This window comes from Oncorhynchus clarkii, chromosome 32, assembly GCF_045791955.1.
Source record: "Oncorhynchus clarkii lewisi isolate Uvic-CL-2024 chromosome 32, UVic_Ocla_1.0, whole genome shotgun sequence".
Lineage (NCBI taxonomy): Eukaryota > Metazoa > Chordata > Actinopteri > Salmoniformes > Salmonidae > Oncorhynchus > Oncorhynchus clarkii.
Window position 1 is genome coordinate 1,669,419 of NC_092178.1, and position 25,446 is coordinate 1,694,864.

Below are 25,446 nucleotides of genomic sequence, written 5' to 3' on the forward strand. Positions count from 1 at the left end.
CTAAATATATTACCAGAGTTCTCTAACCTAAATGGTTTAAAACAATATATATTACCAGAGTTCTCTAGCCTAAATGGTTTAAAACAATATATATTACCAGAGGTCTTGTCTCTAACCTAAATGGTTTAAAACAATATATATTACCAGAGTTCTCTAACCTAAATGGTTTAAAACAATATATATTACCAGAGTTCTCTAGCCTAAATGGTTTAAAACAATATATATTACCAGGTATAGGTATTCACAGGCGTTTTATGTAATTACACCAACCATGTCACAGCTGTTTTAACCTCATCCTGGGTGGTAAATATTGGTCTGATAACAAACAATTTTGTTCAGTCATGTTACCTCGCTAGTAAAAACCTGGTAAATTCACAGTAGGTTTGGGCACAGCTGATAGGCACATTCTCCTCTCCTCCTCCTCCTCTCCTCCTAATGTCTGCCTGTGTCCCTGCTCTTCTCCTCTCTTCCTCTCCTTCTCTCCCCCTAATGTCTGTCTGTCCTCCCCCTGTCCTGTCTGATTTCAGATCTGCTCGTTGGCAGAGAGGAAGGCAATTGATAAGATGATTGATTCAGGACCCCAGCTGGCCGGATCAATGGAGTACAATGTGGTACTGAGTGAGTGGTATCCATTCTCTGCTTCGTGTGTGTTCATCCCACCAGGCTGCAAAATGACAGTGTTGGGGGTGGATGGTAATCGTTAGCCATCAGGGTGTCTTTGGTGTTATTGGAAAACATTTTAGTATGATGACATGGCTCTCCTATCATTATGGTCCATTGTGGCTATGATGAGAGAATAACAGAAAGGATTGGAGACGGGGGCCGACGGGAGACTGGGGAAGATTGGAGACTGGGGAAGATGGGAGACTGGGGGAAGACGGGAGACTGGGGAAGACGGGAGACTGGGAAAGATTGGAGACTGGGAAAGATTGGAGACTGGGGAAGACGGGAGACTGGGGAAGACGGGAGACTGGGGAAGACGGGAGACTGGGGGAAGACGGGAGACTGGGGGAAGACGGGAGACTGGGGGAAGACGGGAGACTGGGGGAAGACGGGAGACTGGGGGAAGACGGGAGACTGGGGGAAGACGGGAGACTGGGGAAGACTGGAGACTGGGGAAGACGGGAGACTGGGGAAGACGGGAGACTGGGGGCCGATGGGAGACTGGGGAAGACGGGAGACTGGGGGAAGACGGGAGACTGGGGGAAGACGGGAGACTGGGGGAAGACGGGAGACTGGGGGAAGACGGGAGACGGGCCGATTGGAGACTGGGGAAGACTGGAGACTGGGGAAGACGGGAGACTGGGGAAGACGGGAGACTGGGGAAGACGGGAGACTGGGGAAGATGGGAGACTGGGGGCCGATGGGAGACTGGGGAATATGGGAGACTGGGGGCCGATGGGAGACTGGGGGCCGGTGGAGACTGGGGGCCGGTGGGGGACTGGGGGCCGATGGGGGACTGGGGGCCGATGGGGACGTGGGGCCGATGGGAGACTGGGGAAGATGGGAGACTGGGGAAGACGGGAGACTGGGGAAGACGGGAGACTGGGGAAGACGGGAGACTGGGGAAGACGGGAGACTGGGGGCCGATGGGAGACTGGGGAATATGGGAGACTGGGGGCCGATGGGAGACTGGGGGCCGGTGGAGACTGGGGGCCGGTGGGGGACTGGGGGCCGATGGGGACGTGGGGGACTGGGGGCGGTGGAGACTGGGTGCCGGTGGAGACTGGGGGCCGATTGAGACTGGGGAATATGGGAGACTGGGGAAGATGGAAGCCTGGGGGCCGATGGGAGACTGGGGGAAGATGGGAGACTGGGGGCCGATGGGAGACTGGGGGCCGATGGGAGACTGGGGGCCGATGGGAGACTGGGGGAAGATTGGAGACTGGGGAAGACGTGAGACTGGGGAAGACGTGAGACTGGGGAATATGGGAGACTGGGGAATATGGGAGACTGGGGACCGATGGGAGACTGGGGGCCGATGGGAGACTGTGTTCGATGGGAGACTGGGGGCCGATGGGAGACTGGGGGCCGATGGGAGACTAGGAAAGATGGGAGACTGGGGGCCGATGGGGGACTGGGGAAGATGGGAGACTGGGGGCCGATGGGAGACTGGGGGCCGATGGGAGACTGGGGGCCGATGGAGACTGGGGGCCGATGGAGACTGGGGGCCGATGGGAGACTGGGGGCCGATGGAGACTGGGGGCCGATGGAGACTGGGGGCCGATGGGAGACTGGGGGACTGGGGAAGATGGGAGACTGGGGCCGGTGGGGGACTGGGGGCCGATGGAGACTGGGGCCGGTGGGGGACTGGGGGCCGATGGAGACTGGGGCCAGTTTGGGACTGGGGGCCGGTGGGGGACTGGGGGCCGATGGAGACATGGGCCGGTGGGGGACTGGGGGCGGTGGAGACTGGGGAATATGGGAGACTGGGGAATATGGGAGACTGGGGACCGATGGGAGACTGGGGAATATGGGAGACTGGGGAATATGGGAGACTGGGGACCGATGGGAGACTGGGGCCGGTGGGGGACTGGGGAATATGGAAGACTGGGGGCAGATGTAGACTGGGGGCCGATGGAGACTGGGGACCGATGGAGACTGGGGGCCGATGGAGACTGGGGGCCGATGGAGACTGGGGCCAGTGTGGGACTGGGGGCCGATGGAGACGTGGGCCGATGGAGACTGGGGCCAGTGTGGGACTGGGGGCCGATGGAGACGTGGGCCGGTGGGGGACTGGGGACGGTGGAGACTGGGTGCTGGTGGAGACTGGGGAATATGGGAGACTGGGGAATATGGGTGACTGGGGACCGATGGGAGACTGGGGAATATGGGAGACTGGGGAATATGGGAGACTGGGGACCGATGGGAGACTGGGGCCGGTGGGGGACTGGGGAATATGGAAGTGGGCGCCGATGTGGGACTGGGGGCCGGTGGGGGACTCGGGAAGATGGGAGACTGGGGGAAGATGGGAGACTGGGGGAAGATGGGAGACTGGGGGAAGACGGGAGACTGGGGGAAGACGGGAGACTGGGGGAAGACGGGAGACTGGGGGAAGACGGGAGACTGGGGGAAGACGGGAGACTGGGGGAAGACGGGAGACTGGGGGAAGACGGGAGACTGGGGGAAGACGGGAGACTGGGGAAGACGGGAGACTGGGGAAGACGGGGGACTGGGGGCCGATGGGAGACTGGGGACCGATGGGAGACTGGGGGCCGATGGGAGACTGGGGAATATGGGAGACTGGGGGCCGATCGGAGACTGGGGAATATGGGAGACTGGGGGCCGATGGGAGACTGGGGAATATGGGAGACTGGGGACCGAATGGAGACTGGGGCCGGTGGGGGACTGGGGATTATGGGAGACTGGGGGCCGATGTGGGACTGGGGTCGGTGGGGGACTCAGGAAGATGGGAGACTGGGGGAAGACGGGAGACTGGGGGAAGACGGGAGACTGGGGGAAGACGGGAGACTGGGGGAAGACGGGAGACTGGGGGAAGACGGGAGACTGGGGAAGACGGGGGACTGGGGAAGACGGGGGACTGGGGAAGACGGGGGACTGGGAAAGACGGGGACTGGGGAAGACGGGGGACTGGGGAAGACGGGGGACTGGGGAAGACGGGAGACTGGGGACCGATGGGAGACTGGGGGACTGGGGAAGATGGGAGACTGGGGCCGGTGGGGGACTGGGGGCCGATGGAGACTGGGGCCGGTGGGGGACTGGGGGCCGATGGAGACTGGGGGCTGGTGGGAGACTGGGGGCTGGTGGGGGACTGGGGGCCGGTGGGGGACTGGGGGCGGTGGAGACTGGGTGCTGGTGGAGACTGTGGGCCGATGGAGACTGGGGAATTTGAGAGACTGGGGACCGATGGGAGACTGGGGACCGATGGGAGACTGGGGCCGGTGGGGGACTGGGGAATATGGGAGACTGGGGGCCGATGGGGGACTGGGGCCGATGGGGGACTGGGGCCGGTGGGGGACTGGGGAAGATGGGAGACTGCGGGAAGACTGGAGACTGGGGGAAGACGGGAGACTGGGGAAGACGGGGGACTGGGAAAGACGGGGACTGGGGAAGACGGGGGACTGGGGAAGACGGGGGACTGGGGAAGACGGGAGACTGGGGACCGATGGGAGACTGGGGGACTGGGGAAGATGGGAGACTGGGGCCGGTGGGGGACTGGGGGCCGATGGAGACTGGGGCCGGTGGGGGACTGGGGGCCGATGGAGACTGGGGGCTGGTGGGGGACTGGGGGCCGGTGGGGGACTGTGGGCGGTGGAGACTGGGTGCTGGTGGAGACTGTGGGCCGATGGAGACTGGGGAATTTGAGAGACTGGGGACCGATGGGAGACTGGGGACCGATGGGAGACTGGGGCCGGTGGGGGACTGGGGAATATGGGAGACTGGGGGCCGATGGGGGACTGGGGCCGATGGGGGACTGGGGCCGGTGGGGGACTGGGGAAGATGGGAGACTGCGGGAAGACTGGAGACTGGGGGAAGACGGGAGACTGGGGGAAGACGGGAGACTGTGGAAGACGGGAGACTGGGGAAGACGGGATACAGGGGAAGACGGGAGACTGGGGGCCGATGGGAGACTGGGGAATATGGGAGACTGGGGGCCGATGGAGACTGGGGGCCAATGGAGACTGGGGGCCGGTGGGGGACTGGGGGCCGATGGAGACGTGGGGGACTGGGGGCGGTGGAGACTGGGTGCCGGTGGAGACTGTGGGCCGATTGAGACTGGGGGAAGATGGGAGACTGGGGAAGATGGGAGACTGGGGGCAGATGGGAGACTGGGGGAAGATGGGAGACTGGGGAAGATGGGAGACTGGGGAAGATGGGAGACTGGGGGCCGATGGGAGACTGGGGGCCGATGGGAGACTGGGGGAAGATGGGAGATTGGGGGAAGATGGGAGACTGGGGAATATGGGAGACTGGGGAATATGGGAGACTGGGGAATATGGGAGACTGGGGGCCGATGGGAGACTGGGGTCGATGGGAGACTGGGGGCCGATGGGAGACTGGGGGCCGATGGGAGACTGGGGAAGATGGGAGACTGGGGGCCGATGGGGGACTGGGGAAGATGGTAGACTGGGGGCCGATGGAGACTGGGGGCCGATGGAGACATGGGGGCCGATGGAGACTGGGGGCCGATGGAGACTGGGGAAGTTGGGAGACTGGGGGACTGGGGAAGATGGGAGACTGGGGCCAGTGGGGGACTGGGGGCCGATGGAGACTGGGGCCGGTGGGGGACTGGGGGCCGATGGAGACTGGGGCCAGTGTGGGACTGGGGGCCGGTGGGGGACTGGGGGCCGATGGAGACATGGGCCGGTGGGGGACTGGGGGCGGTGGAGACTGGGTGCTGGTGGAGACTGGGGAATATGGGAGACTGGGGAATATGGGAGACTGGGGACCGATGGGAGACTGGGGAATATGGGAGACTGGGGAATATGGGAGACTGGGGACCGATGGGAGACTGGGGCCGGTAGGGGACTGGGGAATATGGAAGACTGGGGGCCGATGTAGACTGGGGGCCGATGTAGACTGGGGGCCGATGGAGACTGGGGGCCGATGGAGACTGGGGGACTGGGGAAGATGGGAGACTGGGGCCGGTGGGGGACTGGGGGCCGATGGAGACCGGGGCCGGTGGGGGACTGGGGGCCGGTGGGGGACTGGGGGCCGGTGGGGGACTGGGGGCGGTGGAGACTGGGTGCTGGTGGAGACTGGGGAATATGGGAGACTGGGGAATATGGGTGACTGGGGACCGATGGGAGACTGGGGAATATGGGAGACTGGGGACGGTGGGGGACTGGGGAAGATGGGAGACTGCGGTAAGACTGGAGACTGGGGGAAGACTGGAGACTGGGGGAAGACTGGAGACTGGGGGAAGACGGGAGACTGGGGGAAGACGGGAGACTGTGGAAGATGGGAGACTGTGGAAGACGGGAGACTGGGGAAGACGGGAGACTGGGGAAGACGGGGGACTGGGGAAGACGGGGGACTGGGGAAGACGGGGGACTGGGGAAGATGGGGGGCCTGGGTAGACGGGGGACTGGGGAAGACGAGAGACTGGGGAAGACGGGAGACTGGGGACTGATGTGAGACTGGGGGCCGATGGGAGACTGGGGAATATGGGAGACTGGGGGCCGATGGGAGACTGGGGAATATGGGAGACTGGGGAATATATGAGACTGGGGGCCGATGGAGACTGGGGGCCGATGGAGACTGGGGGCCGATGGAGACTGGGGGCCGATGGAGACTGGGGGCCGGTGGAGACTGGGGGCCGGTGGAGACTGGGGGCCGGTGGGAGACCGGGGCCGGTGGGAGACTGGGTGCCGATGGGAGACTGGGGGACTCGGGAAGACGGGAGACTGGGGAAGACGGGAGACTGGGGACCGATGGGAGACTGGGGAATATGGGCGACTGGGGAATATGGGAGACTGGGGAATATGGGAGACTGAGGGCCGATGGATACTGGGGGCTGGTGGAGACTGGGGGCCGGTGGGAGACTGGGGAAGATGGGAGACTAGGAGCCGATGGGGGACTGGGGAAGATGGGAGACTGGGGAAGATGGGAGACTGGGGGCCGATGGAGACTGGGGGCCGATGGAGACTGGGGGCCGATGGAGACTGGGGAAGATGGGAGACTGGGGAAGATGGGAGACTGGGGAAGATGGGAGACTGGGGAAGATGGGAGACTGGAGAAGATGGGAGACTGGGTAAGATGTGAGACTGGGGGCATATGGAGACTGGGGCCGGTGGGAGACTGGGGCCGGTGGGGGACTGGAGGCCTATGGAAGACTGGGGGCCGATGGGAGACTGGGGGAAGATGGGAGACTGGGGAAGATGGGAGACTGGGGGCCGATGGGAGACTGGGGGCCGATGGGAGACTGGGGCCAATGGGAGACTGGGGGCCAATGGGAGACTGGGTGAAGATGGGAGACTGGGGGAAGATGGGAGACTGGGGAAGACGGGAGACTGGGGAAGACGGGAGACTGGGGAAGACGGGAGACTGGGGAAGACGGGAGACTGGGGAATATGGGAGACTGGGGAATATGGGAGACTGGGGGGCCAATGGGAGACTGGGGGCCGATGGGAGACTAGGGAAGATGGGAGACTGGGGGCCGGTGGGGGACTGCGGAAGATGGAGACTTGGGGCCGATGGAGACTGGGGGCAGATGGAGACTGGGGGCCGATGGAGACTGGGAGCCGATGGAGACTGGGGCCGATGGGAGACTGGGGGCCTATGGGAGACTGGGGGCCTATGGGAGATTGGGGAAGATGGGAGACTGGGGTACTGGGGAAGATGGGATACTGGGGCCGGTGGGGGACTGGGGGCCGATGGAGACTGGGGCCGGTGGGGGACTGGGGGCCGATGGAGACTGGGGCCAGTGTGGGACTGGGGGCCGATGGAGACGTGGGCCGGTGGGGGACTGGGGGCGGTGGAGACTGGGTGCTGGTGGAGACTGGGGAATATGGGAGACTGGGGAATATGGGAGACTGGGGACCGATGGGAGACTGGGGAATACGGGAGACTGAGGGAAGATGGGAGACTGGGGGAAGACGGGAGACTGGGGAAGACGGGAGACTGGGGAAGACGGGAGACTGGGGAAGACGGGGGACTGGGGAAGACGGGGGACTGGGGAAGACGGGGGACTGGGGAAGACGGGGGACTGGGGAAGAAGGGGGACTGGGGAAGACGGGAGACTGGGGACCGATGGGAGACTGGGGGCCGATGGGAGACTGGGGAATATGGGAGACTGGGGGCCGATGGGAGACTGGGGAATATGGGAGACTGGGGGCCGATGGGAGACTGGGGAATATGGGAGACTGGGGAATATGGGGGACTGGGGCCGGTGGGGGACTCGGGAAGATGGGAGACTGGGGGAAGATGGGAGACTGGGGGAAGATGGGAGACTGGGGGAAGACGGGAGACTGGGGAAGAAGGGAGACTGGGGAAGACGGGGGACTGGGGAAGACGGGGGACTGGGGGAGACTGGGGAAGACGGGGGACTGGGGAAGACGGGGGACTGGAGAAGACGGGGGACTGGGGAAGACGGGAGACTGGGGAAGACGGGGGACTGGGGACCGATGGGAGACTGGGGGCCGATGGGAGACTGGGGAATATGGGAGACTGGGGGCCGATGGGAGACTGGGGAATATGGGAGACTGGGAGCCGATGGGGGACTGGGGAAGATGGGAGACTGGGAAAGATGGGAGACTGGGGGCCGATGGAGACTGGGGGCCGGTGGGGGACTGGAGGCCTATGGGGGACTGGGGAAGATGGGAGACTGGGGAAGATTGGAGACTGGGGGCCGATGGGAGACTGGGGAAGATGGGAGACTGGGGAAGATGGGAGACTGTGAAAGATGGGAGACTGGGGAAGATGGGAGACTGGGGAAGATGGTAGACTGGAGAAGATGGGAGACTGGGTAAGATGTGAGACTGGGGGCCGATGGAGACTGGGGCCGGTGGGAGACTGGGGCCGGTGGGGGACTGGAGGCCTATGGGAGACTGGGGAAGATGGAAGACTGGGGGCCGATGGGAGACTGGGGGCCGATGGGAGACTGGGGGCCGATGGGAGACTGGGGGAAGATGGGAGACTGGGGAAGATGGGAGACTGGGGGCCGATGGGAGACTGGGGGCCGATGGGAGACTGGGGGCCGATGGGAGACTGGGGGCCGATGGGAGACTGGGGAAGATGGGAGACTGGGGAAGATGGGAGACTGGGGGCCGATGGGGGACTGGGGAAGATGGGAGACTGGGGGCCGATGGAGACTGGGGGCCGATGGAGACATGGCGGCCGATGGAGACTGGGGGCCGATGGAGACTGGGGAAGTTGGGAGACTGGGGGACTGGGGAAGATGGGAGACTGGGGCCAGTGGGGGACTGGGGGCCGATGGAGACTGGGGCCGGTGGGGGACTGGGGGCCGATGGAGACTGGGGCCAGTGTGGGACTGGGGGCCGGTGGGGGACTGGGGGCCGATGGAGACATGGGCCGGTGGGGGACTGGGGGCGGTGGAGACTGGGTGCTGGTGGAGACTGGGGAATATGGGAGACTGGGGAATATGGGAGACTGGGGACCGATGGGAGACTGGGGAATATGGGAGACTGGGGAATATGGGAGACTGGGGACCGATGGGAGACTGGGGCCGGTAGGGGACTGGGGAATATGGAAGACTGGGGGCCGATGTAGACTGGGGGCCGATGTAGACTGGGGGCCGATGGAGACTGGGGGCCGATGGAGACTGGGGGCCGATGGGAGACTGGGGAAGATGGGAGACTGGGGGACTGGGGAAGATGGGAGACTGGGGCCGGTGGGGGACTGGGGGCCGATGGAGACGTGGGCCGGTGGGGGACTGGGGGCGGTGGAGACTGGGTGCTGGTGGAGACTGGGGAATATGGGAGACTGGGGAATATGGGTGACTGGGGACCGATGGGAGACTGGGGAATATGGGAGACTGGGGACGGTGGGGGACTGGGGAAGATGGGAGACTGCGGTAAGACTGGAGACTGGGGGAAGACTGGAGACTGGGGGAAGACGGGAGACTGGGGGAAGACGGGAGACTGGGGGAAGACGGGAGACTGTGGAAGACGGGAGACTGTGGAAGACGGGAGACTGGGGAAGACGGGAGACTGGGGAAGACGGGGGACTGGGGAAGACGGGGGACTGGGGAAGATGGGGGGCCTGGGTAGACGGGGGACTGGGGAAGACGAGAGACTGGGGAAGACGGGAGACTGGGGACCGATGTGAGACTGGGGGCCGATGGGAGACTGGGGGCCGATGGGAGACTGGGGAATATGGGAGACTGGGGGCCGATGGGAGACTGGGGGCCGATGGGAGACTGGGGAATATGGGAGACTGGGGAATATATGAGACTGGGGGCCGATGGAGACTGGGGGCCGATGGAGACTGGGGGCCGATGGAGACTGGGGGCCGATGGAGACTGGGGGCCGGTGGAGACTGGGGGCGGTGGAGACTGGGGGCCGGTGGGAGACTGGGTGCCGATGGGAGACTGGGGGACTCGGGAAGACGGGAGACTGGGGAAGACGGGAGACTGGGGACCGATGGGAGACTGGGGAATATGGGCGACTGGGGAATATGGGAGACTGGGGAATATGGGAGACTGAGGGCCGATGGATACTGGGGGCTGGTGGAGACTGGGGGCCGGTGGGAGACTGGGGAAGATGGGAGACTAGGAGCCGATGGGGGACTGGGGAAGATGGGAGACTGGGGAAGATGGGAGACTGGGGGCCGATGGAGACTGGGGGCCGATGGAGACTGGGGGCCGATGGAGACTGGGGAAGATGGGAGACTGGGGAAGATGGGAGACTGGGGAAGATGGGAGACTGGGGAAGATGGGAGACTGGGGAAGATGGGAGACTGGGGAAGATGGGAGACTGGAGAAGATGGGAGACTGGGTAAGATGTGAGACTGGGGGCATATGGAGACTGGGGCCGGTGGGAGACTGGGGCCGGTGGGGGACTGGAGGCCTATGGAAGACTGGGGGCCCATGGGAGACGGGGGGAAGATGGGAGACTGGGGAAGATGGGAGACTGGGGGCCGATGGGAGACTGGGGGCCGATGGGAGACTGGGGCCAATGGGAGACTGGGGGCCAATGGGAGACTGGGGGAAGATGGGAGACTGGGGGAAGATGGGAGACTGGGGGAAGATGGGAGACTGGGGAAGACGGGAGACTGGGGAAGACGGGAGACTGGGGAAGACGGGAGACTGGGGAAGACGGGAGACTGGGGAAGACGGGAGACTGGGGAATATGGGAGACTGGGGAATATGGGAGACTGGGGGGCCAATGGGAGACTGGGGGCCGATGGGAGACTAGGGAAGATGGGAGACTGGGGGCCGATGGGGGACTGCGGAAGATGGAGACTTGGGGCCGATGGAGACTGGGGGCAGATGGAGACTGGGGGCCGATGGAGACTGGGAGCCGATGGAGACTGGGGCCGATGGGAGACTGGGGGCCTATGGGAGATTGGGGAAGATGGGAGACTGGGGTACTGGGGAAGATGGGATACTGGGGCCGGTGGGGGACTGGGGGCCGATGGAGACTGGGGCCGGTGGGGGACTGGGGGCCGATGGAGACTGGGGCCAGTGTGGGACTGGGGGCCGGTGGGGGACTGGGGGCCGATGGAGACGTGGGCCGGTGGGGGACTGGGGGCGGTGGAGACTGGGTGCTGGTGGAGACTGGGGAATATGGGAGACTGGGGAATATGGGAGACTGGGGACCGATGGGAGACTGGGGAATACGGGAGACTGAGGGAAGATGGGAGACTGGGGGAAGACGGGAGACTGGGGAAGACGGGAGACTGGGGAAGACGGGAGACTGGGGAAGACGGGGGACTGGGGAAGACGGGGGACTGGGGAAGACGGGGGACTGGGGAAGACGGGGGACTGGGGAAGACGGGAGGCTGGGGAAGACGGGGGACTGGGGAAGACGGGGGACTGGGGAAGAAGGGGGACTGGGGAAGACGGGAGACTGGGGACCGATGGGAGACTGGGGGCCGATGGGAGACTGGGGAATATGGGAGACTGGGGGCCGATGGGAGACTGGGGAATATGGGAGACTGGGGGCCGATGGGAGACTGGGGAATATGGGAGACTGGGGAATATGGGGGACTGGGGCCGGTGGGGGACTCGGGAAGATGGGAGACTGGGGGAAGATGGGAGACTGGGGGAAGACGGGAGACTGGGGGAAGACGGGAGACTGGGGAAGACGGGGGACTGGGGGAAGATGGGAGACTGGGGAAGATGGGAGACTGGGGAATATGGGGGACTGGGGCCGGTGGGGGACTCGGGAAGATGGGAGACTGGGGGAAGATGGGAGACTGGGGGAAGACGGGAGACTGGGGGAAGATGGGAGACTGGGGGAAGACGGGAGACTGGGGGAAGATGGGAGACTGGGGGAAGACGGGAGACTGGGGAAGACGGGGGACTGGGGAAGACGGGGGACTGGGGGAGACTGGGGAAGACGGGGGACTGGAGAAGACGGGGGACTGGGGAAGACGGGAGACTGGGGAAGACGGGGGACTGGGGACCGATGGGAGACTGGGGGCCGATGGGAGACTGGGGAATATGGGAGACTGGGGGCCGATGGGAGACTGGGGAATATGGGAGACTGGGAGCTGATGGGGGACTGGGGAAGATGGGAGACTGGGAAAGATGGGAGACTGGGGGCCGATGGAGACTGGGGGCCGGTGGGGGACTGGAGGCCTATGGGGGACTGGGGAAGATGGGAGACTGGGGAAGATTGGAGACTGGGGGCCGATGGGAGACTGGGGAAGATGGGAGACTGGGGAAGATGGGAGACTGTGGAAGATGGGAGACTGGGGAAGATGGGAGACTGGGGAAGATGGTAGACTGGAGAAGATGGGAGACTGGGTAAGATGTGAGACTGGGGGCCGATGGAGACTGGGGCCGGTGGGAGACTGGGGCCGGTGGGGGACTGGAGGCCTATGGGAGACTGGGGAAGATGGAAGACTGGGGGCCGATGGGAGACTGGGGGCCGATGGGAGACTGGGGGCCGATGGGAGACTGGGGGAAGATGGGAGACTGGGGAAGATGGGAGACTGGGGGCCGATGGGAGACTGGGGGCCATTGGAGACTGGGGGCCGGTGGGAGACTGGGGGCCGATGGAGACTGGTGGCCGGTGGGGGACTGGAGGCCTATGGGAGACTGAGGGCCGATGGAGACTGTGGAAGATGGGAGACTGAGGGCCGATAGGGGACTGGAGAAGATGGGAGACTGGGGAAGATGGGAGACTGGGGCCGGTGGGGGACTGGAGGCCGATGGAGACTGGGGCCGGTGGGGGACTGGGGGCCGATGGAGACTGGGGCCAGTGTGGGACTGGGGGCCGGTGGGGGACTGGGGGCCGATGGAGACGTGGGCCGGTGGGGGACTGGGGGTGGTGGAGACTGGGTGCTGGTGGAGACTGGGGGCCGATGGAGACTGGGGAGTATGGGAGACTGGGGACCGATGGGAGACTGGGGACCAAGGGGAGACTGGGGACCGATGGGAGACTGGGGAATATGGGAGACTGGGGAATATGGGAGACTTGGGCCGGTGGGGGACTGGGGAATATGGGAGACTGGGGGCCGATGGGGGACTGGGGCCGATGGGGGACTGCGGCCGGTGGGGGACTGGGGAAGATGGGAGACTGGGGGAAGATGGGATACTGGGGGAAGATGGGATACTGGGGGAAGACGGGATACTGGGGGAAGACGGGGGACTGGGGAAGACTGGAGACTGGGGACCGATCGGAGACTGGGGACCGATGGGAGACTGGGGGCCGATGGGAGACTGGGGGCCGATGGGAGACTGGGGAATATGGGAGACTGGGGAATATGGGAGACATTGGGCCGATTGAGACTGGGGGCTGGTGGAGACTGGGGGCCGATGGGAGACTGGGGGCCGATGGGAGACTGGGGGCCGATGGAGACTGGGGCCGATGGGAGACTGGGGGCCTATGGGCGACTGGGGAAGATGGGAGACTGGGGGACTGGGGAAGATGGGAGACTGGGAGCCGATGGAGATTGGGGAAGATGGGAGACTGGGGGCCGATGGGAGACTGGGGGCCGATGGGAGACTGGGGGCCGATGGGAGACTGGGGGCCGATGGGAGACTGGGGGACTGGGGGCCGGTGGGGGACTGGTGAAGATGGGAGACTGGGGGCCGATGGGAGACTGGGGGCCGATGGGAGACTGGGGGCCGATGGGAGACTGGGAGCCGATGGGAGACTGGGGGCCGATGGGAGACTGGGGGCCGATGGGAGACTGGGGGCCGGTGGGGGACTGGGGGCCGGTGGGAGACTGGGGAAGATGGGAGACTGGGGAAAATGGGTGACTGGGGGCCGATGGGAGACTGGGGGCCGATGGGGGACTGGGGAAGATGGGAGACTGGGGGCCGATGGAGATTGGGGGCCGATGGGAGACTGGGGAAGATGGGAGACTGGGGGAAGATGGGAGACTGCGGCCGGTGGGGGACTGGGGGCCATGGAGACTGGGTAAGATGGGGGACTGGGGAAGATTGGAGACTGGGGCCGGTGGGGGACTGAAGGCCTATGGGAGACTGGGGAAGATGGGATACTGGGGAAGATGGGAGACTGGGGGCCGATGGGGTACTGGGGAAGATGGGAGACTGGGGAAGATGGGAGACTGGGGAAGATGGGAGACTGGGGGCCGATGGAGACTGGGGGCCGATGGAGATTGGGGCCGGTGGGGGACTGGAGGCCTATGGGAGACTGGGGAAGATGGGGGACTGGGGGCAGATGGGGGAATGGGGGCCGGTGGGGGACTGGGGCCGATGGGAGACTGGGGAAGATGGGAGACTGGGGAAGATGGGAGACTGGGGGAGACTGGGGGCCGATGGGGGACTGGGGAAGATGGGAGACTGGGGGCCGATGGAGACTGGGGGCCGATGGGAGACTGGGGAAGATGGGGGACTGGGGAAGATGGGAGACTGGGGGCCGATGGGGTACTGGGGAAGATGGGAGACTGGGGAAGATGGGAGACTGGGGGAAGATGGGAGACTGCGGCCGGTGGGGGACTGGGGGCCATGGAGACTGGGGAAGATTGGAGACTGGGGCCGGTGGGGGACTGGAGGCCTATGGGAGACTGGGGAAGATGGGAGACTGGGGAAGATGGGAGACTGGGGGCCGATGGGGGACTGGGGAAGATGGGGGACTGGGGAAGATGGGAGACTGGGGAAGATGGGAGACTGGGGAAGATGGGAGACTGGGGGCCGATGGAGACTGGGGCCGGTGGGGGACTGGAGGCCTATGGGAGACTGGGGAAGATGGAAGACTGGGGGCCGATGGGAGACTGGGGGAAGATGGGATACTGGGGAAGATGGGAGACTGGGGGCCGATGGGAGACTGGGGGCCGATGGGGGACTGGGGGCCGATGGAGTCTGGGGAAGATGGGAGACTGGGTGCCGATGGAAGACTGGGGGCCGATGGGAGACTGGGGGCCGATGGGAGACTGGGGGAAGATGGGATACTGGGGAAGATGGGAGACTGGGGGCCGATGGGGGACTGGGGGCCGATGGAGACTGGGGTCCGATGGAGACTGGGGTCCGATGGGAGACTGGGGGCCGGTGGGGGACTGGGGGCCTATAGGAGACTGGGGCCGGTGGGGGACTGGGGGCCTATAGGAAACTGGGGCCGGTGGGGGACTGGGGGCCTATAGGAAACTGGGGCCGGTGGGGTACTGGGGTCCAATAGGAAACTGGGGCCGGTGTGGGACTGGGGGCCGATGGAGACTGGGGAAGATGGGAGACTGGGGCCGGTGGGGGACTGGGGAAGATGGGAGATTTGGGCCGGTGGGGGACTGGGGGCCGATGGAGACTGGGGGCCGATGGGGGACTGGGGGCCGATGGAGTCTGGAGAAGATGGGAGACTGGGGAAAATGTAGTCGCATGTATGCTCTGTTCTCTGTTTATTGTAGACTGTGGAAAATGTAGTGGCATGTATTCGCTGTTCTCTGTTTATTGTAGACTGGGGAAAATGTAGGGCACATATGATGCTCTGCCATGACAGATGTATTTCTAAGGACATCTTTTGATCAATAAATTCTCTGTGCGCTTACCTTAGTCCTAATACTAATTGAATGCTGTTTTCATACATGGTAATATATTGATGTTGCTCTTTGATCTTGTTGCCATAGTAAAATGTGCTATCTGCGCCTCGTTCTTCTCCTTCAGGTCTGTACAACAGGGGATACATCTATCTAGACGTACCCATCTCAGATGACAGCTGTATTTCAGGTAGCTACTAACAGAGCAGTTGCCAAGTGTTGCACGGTACACCCAAACTTCCAGACCTTTTCCATATTAGAACATGGTAAAAGGTTTGATGCTAGAATTTGTGGTACTTTCGGTACTACTGTCAAATGGGTCTCACGGATCAAGCCTGTCTATCAGCACAGCCGACCTCTTATTATAGAGAACCCTGCCTGCTCCCCTAACTCACTGCCTGTCCTTATTATAGAGCTCCCTGCCTGCTCCCATAACTCACTGCCCTTATTATAGAGAACCCTGCCTGCTCCCCTAACTCACTGCCTGTCCTTATTATAGAGCTCCCTGCCTGCTCCCATAACTCACTGCCTGCCCTTATTATAGAGCTTCCTGCCTGCTCCCATAACTCACTGCCTTCCCTTATTATAGAGCTCCCTGCCTGCTCCCATAACTCACTGCTAGCCCTTATTATAGAGCTCCTTGCCTGCTCCCATAATTCACTGGTAGTCCTTATTATAGAGCTCCCTGTCTGCTCCCCTAACTCACTGGTAGTCCTTATTATAGAGCTCCCTGCCTGCTACCCTAACTAACTGCCCTTATTATAGAGCTCCCTGCCTGCTCCCATAACTCACTGCCTGTCCTTATTATAGAGCTCCCTGCCTGCTCCCTTAACTCACTGCCTGTCCTTATTATAGAGCTCCCTGCCTGCTCCCCTAACTCACTGGTAGTCTTTATTATAGAGCTCCCTGCCTGCTCCCATAACTCACTGATAGTCCTTATTATAGAGCTCCCTGCCTGCTCCCTTAACTAACTGCCTGTCCTTATTATAGAGCTCCCTGCCTGCTCCCCTAACTAACTGCCTGTCCTTATTATAGAGCTCCCTGCCTGCTCCCCTAACTCACTGGTAGTATTTATTATAGAGCTCCCTGCCTGCTCCCATAACTCACTGGTAGTCCTTATCCCTGCAGGCAGGGAGCTCCTTGCAACTCACTGCTAGCCTGTACTGGGAGTCTGGGCTGCATCATGTTAGCTCCACTAACTCACTGCTAGCCTGCACTGGGAGTCTGGGCTGCATCATGTTAGCTCCACTAACTCACTGCTAGCCTGCACTGGGAGTCTGGGCTGCATCATGTTAGCTCCACTGCTAGCCTGTACTGCTCCACTGCTAGCCTGCACTGGGAGTCTGGGCTGCATCATGTTAGCTCCACTAACTCACTGCTAGCCTGCACTGGGAGTCTGGGCTGCATCATGTTAGCTCCACTAACTCACTGCTAGCCTGCACTGGGAGTCTGGGCTGCATCATGTTAGCTCCACTGCTAGCCTGTACTGCTCCACTGCTAGCCTGCACTGGGAGTCTGGGCTGCATCATGTTAGCTCCACTAACTCACTGCTAGCCTGCACTGGGAGTCTGGGCTGCATCATGTTAGCTCCACTAACTCACTGCTAGCCTGCACTGGGAGTCTGGGCTGCATCATGTTAGCTCCACTAACTCACTGCCATCCTGCACACAAGTTAACACACTTCAATAATGCGACACGGCATGTAGAAATGTTGAAACTTAATTACAGTTCGCAAAACAATGTCCATACAAGAAGATACCGGTAGTTTCCAGCTTTGTAGGCCAACTTTCTTTTCTCGCTGACAGATAGCGAACATCAATTCACTACCCTTTGGTAGTTAGTTTGTGATAATATGCATCCAAAATTGTATTCACTTAATCGGTGTCTCACGTCTCTCCCAAAGATAATCTTTTGCCTCAACGGACGGACTCCGGGCCGCTCTCCTCTTGCCTTGTGAATGACGTCATTACTGGTTAACGAGACAGCGCACATTTTTTAATAAAATAAGCTACTTCTATGCAAATGTTGTTGATCAGTACAATGAAATAAGTCTTCAATGGAAGAGGAACAGATTGTTGGTCATCTGTAGTCCCATTCGATCAGCCAAAACAAGCTCAATAACTCAATGCCTGCACACACTCCTATTGAATACGCATCCACCTGTATTATGGATAGGCCTAGGCTACATATTGATTTACCCAGTTTATCAATAGAGATTTACCATTCATATAAATGACTCCCATTATGTTACGTAATTAGATTTGGTAAAAACAAGGTCTAATTGATTAATTCATGCATACATGGCTGTCTCTGAAAAATGTTGACGCCCAACGATTGACTTTGGCTAATATGCCTTCTTTTCTTGCCGTGATATCGTAATCGTATCGAGTATTATGATACTAAACCTGCTATTGAGTATTATGATACTAAACCTGCTATTGAGTATTATGATACTAAACCTGCTATTGAGTATTATGATACTAAACCTGCTATTGAGTATTATGATACTAAACCTGCTATTGAGTATTATGATACTAAACCTGGTATCAAAATAAAATGCTCTTAGGGTCCTATTTGTCTCATACTGTTTTAGTGGTTTATTCAGCCAGGAATCATGGGTATTGGCAGCAGATCCTTGATCTGAGTGAGATAATGGTGTTATTACAAGTCCATTTGGATGGAAAGGCAAGAACATTTGGCCCCACAACATTACCATCTATAACTGTCTGAGGGCTGTGAAGAGGGCCCCACAACATCTATATCTGTCTGAGGGCTGTGAAGCGGACCCCACAACATCTATATCTGTCTGAGGGCTGTGAAGAGGCCCCACAACATCTATAACTGTCTGAGGGCTGTGAAGCGGCCCTACAACATTACCATCTATAACTGTCTGAGGGCTGTGAAGAGGCCCCACAACATTAACATCTATAACTGTCTGGTGGCTTTGAAGAGGCCCCACAATATTAACATCTATATCTGTCTGAGGGCTGTGAAGAGGGCCCTCAACATTACCATCTATATTTGTCTGAGGGCTTTGAAGAGGCCCCACAATATTAACATCTATATCTGTCTGAGGGCTGTGAAGAGGGCCCTCAACATTACCATCTATATCTGTCTGAGGGCTGTGAAGAGGCCCCACAACATTACCATCTATATCTGTCTGAGGGCTGTGAAGAGGGCCCTCAACATTACCATCTATATCTGTCTGAGGGCTTTGAAGAGGCCCCACAATATTAACATCTATATCTGTCTGAGGGCTGTGAAGAGGGCCCTCAACATTACCATCGATATCTGTCTGAGGGCTGTGAAGAGGCCCCACAACATTACCATCTATATCTGTCTGAGGGCTGCGAAGAGGGCCCACAACATGACCATCTATATCTGTCTGAGGGCTGTGAAGATGGCCCACAACATTACCATCTATATCTGTCTGAGGGCTGTGAAGAGGCCCCACAACATTACCATCTATATCTGTCTGAGGGCTGTGAAGAGGGCCCACAACATTACCATCTATATCTGTCTGAAGGCTGTGAAGAGGGCCCACAACATGACCATCTATATCTGTCTGAGGGCTGTGAAGAGGGCCCACAACATTACCATCTATAACTGTCTGAGGGCTGTGAAGAGGCCCCACAACATTACCATCTATATCTGTCTGAGGGCTGTGAAGAGGCCCCACAACATTAACATCTATAACTGACTGAGGGCTGTGAAGAGGCCCCACAAATTTAACATCTATATATGTCTGAGGGCTGTGAAGAGGGCCCACAACATTACCATCTATACCTGTCTGAGGGCTGTGAAGAGGGCCCACAACATTACCATCTATATCTGTCTGAGGGCTGTGAAGAGGGCCCACAACATGACCATCTACAGTGCCTTGCGAAAGTATTCGGCCCCCTTGAACTTTGCGACCTTTTGCCACATTTCAGGCTTCAAACATAAAGATATAAAACTGTATTTTTTTGTGAAGAATCAACAACAAGTGGGACACACTCATGAAGTGGAACGACATTTATTGGATATTTCAAACTTTTTTAACAAATCAAAAACTGAAAAATTGGGCTTGCAAAATTATTCAGCCCCTTTACTTTCAGTGCAGAAAACTCTCTCCAGAAGTTCAGTGAGGATCTCTGAATGATCCAATGTTGACCTAAATGACTAATGATGATAAATACAATCCACCTGTGTGTAATCAAGTCTCCGTATAAATGCACCTGCACTGTGATAGTCTCAGAGGTCCGTTAAAAGCGCAGAGAGCATCATGAAGAACAAGGAACACACCAGGCAGGTCCGAGATACTGTTGTGAAGAAGTTTAAAGCCGGATTTGGATACAAAATGATTTCCCAAGCTTTAAACATCCCAAGGAGCACTGTGCAAGCGATAATATTGAAATGGAAGGAGTATCAAACCACTGCAAATCTACCAAGACCTGGCCGTCCCTCTAAACTTTCAGCTCATACAAGGAGAAGACTGATCAGAGATGCAGCCAAGAGGCCCATGATCACTCTGGATGAACTGCAGAGATCTACAGCTGAGGTGGGAGACTCTGTCCATAGGACAACAATCAGTGGTATATTGCACAAATCTGGCCTTTATGGAAGAGTGGCAAGAAGAAAGCCATTTCTTAAAGATATCCATAAAAAGTGTTGTTTAAAGTTTGCCACAAGCCACCTGGGAGACACACCAAACATGTGGAAGAAGGTGCTCTGGTCAGATGAAACCAAAATTGAACTTTTTGGCAACAATGCAAAACGTTATGTTTGGCGTAAAAGCAACACAGCTGAACACACCATCCCCACTGTCAAACATGGTGGTGGCAGCATCATGGTTTGGGCCTGCTTTTCTTAAGCAGGGACAGGGAAGATGGTTAAAATTGATGGGAAGATGGATGGAGCCAAATACACGACCATTCTGGAAGAAAACCTGATGGAGTCTGCAAAAGACCTGAGACTGGGACGAAGATTTGTCTTCCAACAAGACAATGATCCAAAACATAAAGCAAAATCTACAATGGAATGGTTTAAAAATAAACATATCCAGGTGTTAGAATGGCCAAGTCAAAGTCCAGACCTGAATCCAATCGAGAATCTGTGGAAAGAACTGAAAACTGCTGTTCACAAATGCTCTCCATCCAACCTCACTGAGCTCGAGCTGTTTTGCAAGGAGGAATGGGAAAAAATGTCAGTCTCTCGATGTGCAAAACTGATAGAGACATACCCCAAGCGACTTACAGCTGTAATCACAGCAAAAGGTGGCGCTACAAAGTATTAACTTAAGGGGGCTGAATAATTTTGCACGTCCAATTTTTCAGTTTTTGATTTGTTAAAAAAGTTTGAAATATCCAATAAATGTTGTTCCACTTCATGATTGTGTCCCACTTGTTGTTGATTCTTCACAAAAAAATTCAGTTTTATATCTTTATGTTTGAAGCCTGAAATGTGGCAAAAGGTCGCAAAGTTCAAGGGGGCCGAATACTTTCGCAAGGCACTGTATATCTGTCTGAGGGCTGTGAAGAGGGCCCACAACATTACCATCTATAACTGTCTGAGGGCTGTGAAGAGGCCCCACAACATTACCATCTATATCTGTCTGAGGGCTGTGAAGATGGCCCACAACATTACCATCTATATCTGTCTGAGGGCTGTGAAGTGGGCCCACAACATACAGTTGAAGTCGGAAGTTGACATACACTTAGGTTGGAGTCATTAAAACTTGTTTTTCAACCACTCCACACATTTCTTGTTAACAAACTATAGTTTTGGCAAGTCAGTTAGGACATCTACTTTGTGCAGGACACAAGTCATTTTTCCAACAATTATTTACAGACAGATTATTTCACCTATAATTCACTGTTTTACATACACTATGTTGACGGTGCCTTTAAACAGCTTGGTAAATTCCAGAAAATGATGTCATGGCTTTAGAAGCTTCTGATAGGCTGATTGACATCATTTGAGTCAATTGGAGGTGTACCTGTGGATGTATTTCACGGCCTACCTTCAAACTCAGTGCCTCTTTGCTTGACATCATGGGAAAATCTAAAGAAATCAGCCAAGACCTCAGAAAATAATTGTAGACCTCCACAAGTCTGGTTCATCCTTGGGAGCAATTTCCAAATACCTGAAGGTACCATGTTCATCTGTACGAACAATAGTATGCAAGTATAAACACCATAGGACCACGCAGCCGTCATACCGCTCAGGAAGGAGACGTGTTCTGTCTCTTAGAGATGAACATACTTTGGTGAGAAAAGCGCAAATTAATCCTAGAACATCAGCAAAGAACCTTGTGAAGATGCTGGAGGAAACAGGTACAAAAGTATCTATATCCACAGTAAAACGAGTCCTATATCGACATAACCTGAAAGGCCACTCAGCAAGGAAGAAGCCACTCCTACAAAACTGCCATAAAAAAGCCAGACTACAGTTTGCAACTGCACATGGGGGCAAAAATCATACTTTTAGGAGAAATTTATTCTGGTCTGATGAAACAAAAATAGAACTGTTTGGCCATAATGACCATCATTATGTTTGGAGGATAAAGGAGGATGCTTGCAAGCCGAAGAACACCATCCCAACCGTGAAGCACGGGGGTGGCAGCATCATGTTGTGGGGGTGGTTTACTGCATGAGGGACTGGTGCACTTCACAAAATAGATGGCATCATGAGGCAGGAAAAGTATGTGGATATATTGAAGCAACATCTCAAGACATCAGTTAAAGCTTGGTCGCAAATGGGTCCAAATGGACAATGACCCCAAGCATAGTTCCAAAGTTGTGGAAAAATGGCTTAAGGACAACAAAGTCAAGGTATTGGAGTGGCCACCATAATGCCTTGACCTCAAACCTATAGACAATATGTGGACAGAACTGAAAAAGCGTGTGTGAGCAAGGAGGCCTACAAACCTGACTCAGTTACACTAGCTCTGTCAGGAGGAATGGTCCAAAATTCACCCAACTTATTGTGGGAAGCTTGTGGAAGGCTACCAGAAACGTTTGACCCAAGTTAAACAATTTAAAGGCAATGCTACCAAATACTAATTGAGTGTATGTAAAATTCTGACCCACTGGGAATGTGACGAAAGAAGTAAAAGCTGAAATAAATAATTATCTCTACTATTATTCTGACATTTCACATTCTTAAAATAAAGTAGTGATCCTAACTGACCTAAGACAGGGAATTTTTACCAGGATTAAATGTCAGGAATTGTGAAGAACTGAGTTTAAATGTAGTTATCTAAGGTGTATGTAAACTTCCGACTTCAACTGTATTATACAGTATGTTATCTATTCATTAATATGCTGTGTTTCCCAGTGCCCCCCCTGGAAGGCTTCGTGATGAACAGGGTCCAGGGAGACTACTTTGAAACCCTTCTGTACAAAATATTTGTGTCCATCGACGAGCAGACTAATGTGTCAGAGGTAGGTGAAATAATATGACGTCTCAGCCTCGTTGGACCGTCCAGGTCTTGAGATCACATTCTGTTTCTTACAGTAGGAGCTTGCAGGATGGTCAAACAAGGCTAATGATGTACTTTAATTGTTGACTTTTTTAAAGTGATATCAGTCCCATTTAGTCTTGATCATCTTCCTCTGGTGGTTCTGTTCCAGCTGGCTAATGTTCTGGAGATTGACTTGGGCCTGGTGAAGGTATGTAACACTGTTATATTGTCCATAGTTACTTATAGGAGTCACTGGATATTATTGGGGCCCATCTGAATGTTATATGTGGTGTGAAGACATGCCCTTCCAGTCAGCCGTGAAGTTGTGTCCCCGAAATAAACTACATCTAAAGTATGGCTTTAGGGCTCTGGTCCAAGGTAGAGCACTATATAGGGAAGAGGGCTCTGGTCCAAGGTAGAGCACTATATAGGGAAGAGGGCTCTGGTCCAAGGTAGAGCACTATATAGGGAAGAGGGCTCTGGTCCAAGGTAGAGCACTATATAGGGAAGAGGGCTCTGGTCCAAGGTAGAGCACTATATAGGGAAGAGGGCTCTGGTCCAAGGTAGAGCACTATATAGGGAAGAGGGCTCTGGTCCAAGGTAGAGCACTATATAGGGAAGAGGGCTCTGGTCCAAGGTAGAGCACTATATAGGGAAGAGGGCTCTGGTCCAAGGTAGAGCACTATATAGGGAAGAGGGCTCTGGTCCAAGGTAGAGCACTATATAGGGAAGAGGGCTCTGGTCCAAGGTAGAGCACTATATAGGGAAGAGGGCTCTGGTCCAAGGTAGAGCACTATATAGGGAAGAGGGCTCTGGTCCAAGGTAGAGCACTATATAGGGAAGAGGGCTCTGGTCCAAGGTAGAGCACTAGGTCTGGTCCAGAGCACTATATAGGGAAGAGGGCTCTGGTCCAAGGTAGAGCACTATATAGGGAAGAGGGCTCTGGTCCAAGGTAGAGCACTATATAGGGAAGAGGGCTCTGGTCCAAGGTAGAGCACTATATAGGGAAGAGGGCTCTGGTCCAAGGTAGAGCACTATATAGGGAAGAGGGCTCTGGTCCAAGGTAGAGCACTATATAGGGAAGAGGGCTCTGGTCCAAGGTAGAGCACTATATAGGGAAGAGGGCTCTGGTCCAAGGTAGAGCACTATATAGGGAAGAGGGCTCTGGTCCAAGGTAGAGCACTATATAGGGAAGAGGGCTCTGGTCCAAGGTAGAGCACTATATAGGGAAGAGGGCTCTGGTCCAAGGTAGAGCACTATATAGGGAAGAGGGCTCTGGTCCAAGGTAGAGCACTATATAGGGAAGAGGGCTCTGGTCCAAGGTAGAGCACTATATAGGGAAGAGGGCTCTGGTCCAAGGTAGAGCACTATATAGGGAAGAGGGCTCTGGTCCAAGGTAGAGCACTATATAGGGAAGAGGGCTCTGGTCCAAGGTAGAGCACTATATAGGGAAGAGGGCTCTGGTCCAAGGTAGAGCACTATATAGGGAAGAGGGCTCTGGTCCAAGGTAGAGCACTATATAGGGAAGAGGGCTCTGGTCCAAGGTAGAGCACTATATAGGGAAGAGGGCTCTGGTCCAAGGTAGAGCACTATATAGGGAAGAGGGCTCTGGTCCAAGGTAGAGCACTATATAGGGAAGAGGGCTCTGGTCCAAGGTAGAGCACTATATAGGGAAGAGGGCTCTGGTCCAAGGTAGAGCACTATATAGGGAAGAGGGCTCTGGTCCAAGGTAGAGCACTATATAGGGAAGAGGGCTCTGGTCCAAGGTAGAGCACTATATAGGGAAGAGGGCTCTGGTCCAAGGTAGAGCACTATATAGGGAAGAGGGCTCTGGTCCAAGGTAGAGCACTATATAGGGAAGAGGGCTCTGGTCCAAGGTAGAGCACTATATAGGGAAGAGGGCTCTGGTCCAAGGTAGAGCACTATATAGGGAAGAGGGCTCTGGTCCAAGGTAGAGCACTATATAGGGAAGAGGGCTCTGGTCCAAGGTAGAGCACTATATAGGGAAGAGGGCTCTGGTCCAAGGTAGAGCACTATATAGGGAAGAGGGCTCTGGTCCAAGGTAGAGCACTATATAGGGAAGAGGGCTCTGGTCCAAGGTAGAGCACTATATAGGGAAGAGGGCTCTGGTCCAAGGTAGAGCACTATATAGGGAAGAGGGCTCTGGTCCAAGGTAGAGCACTATATAGGGAAGAGGGCTCTGGTCCAAGGTAGAGCACTATATAGGGAAGAGGGCTCTGGTCCAAGGTAGAGCACTATATAGGGAAGAGGGCTCTGGTCCAAGGTAGAGCACTATATAGGGAAGAGGGCTCTGGTCCAAGGTAGAGCACTATATAGGGAAGAGGGCTCTGGTCCAAGGTAGAGCACTATATAGGGAAGAGGGCTCTGGTCCAAGGTAGAGCACTATATAGGGAAGA

General features: G+C 57.1%; 1 protein-coding gene across 3 annotated transcripts in view; it reads left to right on the forward strand.

The window, feature by feature from the left end:
- LOC139392227 (protein FAM91A1-like) overlaps window positions 1-25,446 on the forward strand; it is a 127,142-nt gene that overhangs the window by 39,622 nt on the left and 62,074 nt on the right. For all 3 annotated transcript variants that reach the window (XM_071140060.1, XM_071140061.1, XM_071140062.1), the window contains 4 exons: window positions 528-618; window positions 15,713-15,775; window positions 22,903-23,009; window positions 23,199-23,237. In XM_071140060.1, the coding sequence (XP_070996161.1) occupies window positions 528-618; window positions 15,713-15,775; window positions 22,903-23,009; window positions 23,199-23,237 (300 nt within the window). The remainder of the gene's footprint in view (window positions 1-527; window positions 619-15,712; window positions 15,776-22,902; window positions 23,010-23,198; window positions 23,238-25,446) is intronic.